Source organism: Alligator sinensis, unplaced genomic scaffold, assembly GCF_000455745.1.
Source record: "Alligator sinensis unplaced genomic scaffold, ASM45574v1 scaffold1567_1, whole genome shotgun sequence".
NCBI classification, from domain to species: domain Eukaryota; kingdom Metazoa; phylum Chordata; order Crocodylia; family Alligatoridae; genus Alligator; species Alligator sinensis.
The window spans coordinates 603,318-606,724 of record NW_005842646.1 but is presented as its reverse complement, the minus strand read 5'-3'; the positions used below and the strand labels follow the sequence as shown (position 1 = coordinate 606,724).

At 45.0% G+C, this 3,407-nt stretch overlaps 1 protein-coding gene across 1 annotated transcript in view; it reads right to left on the bottom strand.

Annotated features, from left to right (window-relative positions):
- Nucleotides 1-1,530, bottom strand: part of CCDC160 (coiled-coil domain containing 160) — a 3,823-nt gene extending 2,293 nt beyond the window's left edge. The window contains exon 1 of the mRNA XM_014524662.2: nucleotides 1,513-1,530. Within this exon, the coding sequence (XP_014380148.2) occupies nucleotides 1,513-1,530 (18 nt within the window). The remainder of the gene's footprint in view (nucleotides 1-1,512) is intronic.
- Between the last annotated feature and the right edge of the window lie 1,877 nt (nucleotides 1,531-3,407).

Below are 3,407 nucleotides of genomic sequence, written 5' to 3'. Positions count from 1 at the left end.
GCAGGAATGTTTCACTGGTTCAAATTGAGACCGAATTCAGAGGTGTCTCAAGGATGCTCAAAGATTCTGGTGCTGGATTCCCACCAGTATTAGATGATTCAGTATATGTTGAAAGGAGTGTACCTTGGCCTGTGCACCTTGCTGACACTCAGAGCCCAGCTTTCTCTGAACGAGCCTGACACTCCTAATCTAATGGCTGTGTGAAATGAGTTTGCTGGCCTCAGTCCCTAAAGCCCACAACTATTATCGGTGACAGCGACTAAATAAACCTGGAAAGGCAGGCCAGAGCCTGAATCAAAGGGGCCAAGTACTTCATCATGAAGACAACTATAATCACATTTAATACTGTGGGATTTTTAACAGCACTGCACATTGCTCCAATGCCTTCAACAAGAGCAGATAGGCTATCACCGAGCACTTCTGAAAATCCCATCCATATCAAATGAAGCAATGAAACATCTGATGTCTTAACCAACATACAGTGGTTTTGTTACCTACATAAAAGCACCCCAGATACTATATAGTGATGGGTTTGTTGTTATACTAGATATGATGTAGTGATTGCTGATCTCAGTAAACTTCCTTACAGTTTGCCATGAGTCACTTATGCACTTATGGATCACTCCTGTATGTTCCTATCCTGTTCAGTCTGTTATGCACAGTTCTCATAGCAATATAATATTTTTTTGTTAAAAAAATGACAGCCCTAACCAAACCTGTTAAACTCATATCAACTTTAGTGCAGACACAGTTACTTTTCTCATCTATGGGAATAAGCTACAGTAGTAAAGCACTTTTATCACGATATGTACTCAGGGCAGGAGAGTCTTTATTGCTTTCACTCTACCAATAAAAGTAAAGCAGTACACTTCCTAAAAGTCAAGTCCTCCGACTACCCACCACTGCCAGCACATGTGACAGAGGGAGGTTTCCAAAATATGATGAAAAGGTGAATTTCTCTTTTCCTCCACTAGACTCAATCTATGTTATTGATACGGCCTCCAGTACTGCAGGATCTGAACATGTCACCACCTTTGAGATAGGGAACGGGTATACCCCATTTTTGCAGATGGGAATCCAAGGCACAGAGAAGATAAAGTGACGTGACCAAGTCCGGCAAAGGTCTATGGCAGAGCAAACAGATGAAGCTAGGTCTCTGGCCGTGGCCATAGCTATCCGGCCCTCCTTTCCCTCAGATCCCAGGCTCAGTCTATACTACAAAGTTTTGCCTATAAATTAGCAGTAGGTTACCATCCTTGCACGCACCTATTCTCAATTTTGAGTACTGCCAGCAAAACCCTGATTTTCCACCAGTCACATTAAACTGCCTCCCCAAGCATAGCTGTAGCAGAACAACCAGTCATCTAGCTACAATACCACAAAGCTCATAGGCAAGGACTACTCCTTTCACGATAATGACCTTTGCTGCTCTGTCCTCCCTTTAAAATTTCAAGTGTGTTTTAAAAATGCTTCCACCTTGCCAGCCCATTTTTGTGAGCATACCGTCACCACCTTAGCACACAGGTCCATGTCATCTGCAGACTGGTCTCAGAAAGAAGCTCTCCTAGATATCCTCAGCCTAGGGAGAGAAGGGAGCAATGCAAGTCAACTTTGGAATTGCCGCAGAAATAAAGATGTTCAGATGTTGCAAAGGAGAAGCAAAACCTGGGGCATGAACATCTGGACAAAGGGGAAAATAGCCTCTGATGCTGCCACTCAGGTCTCCTGGTCCTACGCAGAGCCGGGTGTCATAGTGAGCGGAGCCCCATAATGCGCACAGGAAGGAATCCCAGAAATGCACAGCGATGATGAGCTCACAAAGGAGCGGGAGGCAGGGAATCCAAGACCCCACGCACAGCCAGAAGCTCTCGTGGCCTAGCTGAACATGACCCAGTCAAGCCCAAAGATGAAGAGAAAGAAAACAGAGCTCAAGACTCTCTTTAAAAACTTTTTTTCATGGCTCTTGAAACTCCTTCCCCTCCAGACCACTGTTTGCCCCTCTCAAAATAGTGGCAGCTGGATGTGTCCGGTCAGGAAACAGCCCTGCTTTCTGAAGTAGCTGGTTTATTTTAAAATCATGCACTTGTCATAAAAAAAGAAAAGAGAATACACAATGAAAGAACTCCTTACACCACAGAACAATCTTTCCAAAATAAATGCTTTTAGCAAGTAGCTAAAAGTTTCCACCAACATAAAAGGGTGAGCAGAAAAGAAAATAGAAATCAATACCTGATCGTGCAAAGAATCGTACAGAACAGACCAGCAGAATCCGCAGTTCCCCAAAGAGAAGTCGGGCATCAACCAATACGCTGCAAATTGTTCTCACAAGGTAATGTGCCGGATCATAACAAAAGGCACATCTAGATGCCCCCCGCAGTACCATAAATCCTGCTCTAAGGCAAGGTTTCACTGAAGATGTGTTGCAAAGACAGCCAGGCGTGGATACTATAGTGAAGCTACAACGCTGGCAGCTGTAGGCTGGCAGAAATGCTACTGGCAAAACTTTCTAGTTACGCATGATGTGTCCCGGGCAACCGTGCTACAGTCGTTGGCATTATCCTACATTGACAGCAGTGTCAACAAAGCACAGAAGCTAAACCTACTAGGAAACAGGATAACTGTCAACTAGAAGATGACCTCCTGAAGTCCCTTCCAGCTTTTCTTTCCATTGATTTTATGACATCCCCACAAGTCCCCATCCCCCCCGTAGTGGTCTACTTGCCTTCTATTTGTCCATCATCTACTTGCCTTCATAACTGCTACTCCTGCTGTTTTCAGGCTTCAGCTGGGGACTGGTAGGAGAAGGAAGGAGGCCTGCTTTTCTCTCCTTTTTGGTTATGAGTCTGTTTTCCTCTTAGAAATCCTGTCATCTGGGATCATGGGCCAACCAAAATCCCAGTCCAGGCAAGGAGCATTTCAATATAAAAATCTTCAGTACTCCAGCTGCTCAGCCTGACTTTCATGAGGCTAGAAGACAAAAAAACCCCCAGCCTTCAAACTCTGCTGCCTTGTCTCGTGACGCTTTGCTGCAGCTGCCTCTGGGGTAAGTTCTCAGGCAATCAACTTTCACGCTTTTCAATTTAGTTGCTGTTGGGCTGAGACCTGGGCCTATCACACCACCAGTGTCATCTCACTGGTTCCCCACATCTTCCTACCTGATGGCTGTATCCACCTGCTGTCATGCACTTGGACTGTAAAAGGTTTGGGGCAGAGACTACCTTTTTACTCTGCCTCTGTTCAGTGCTCAGCCCCATTCTTGGCAAAGGCTCCTGAGTGCTCAAATAAAACAAAGAATAACGTTATACTTCAAAGAAAGCTACTGCTACCTTTCTAATTGGAGCATGGGCTACAAGCGACCGTGTGGAACAAGAGGAACATTTTAGCCAAGAGATGACCTGAGGAAGAGG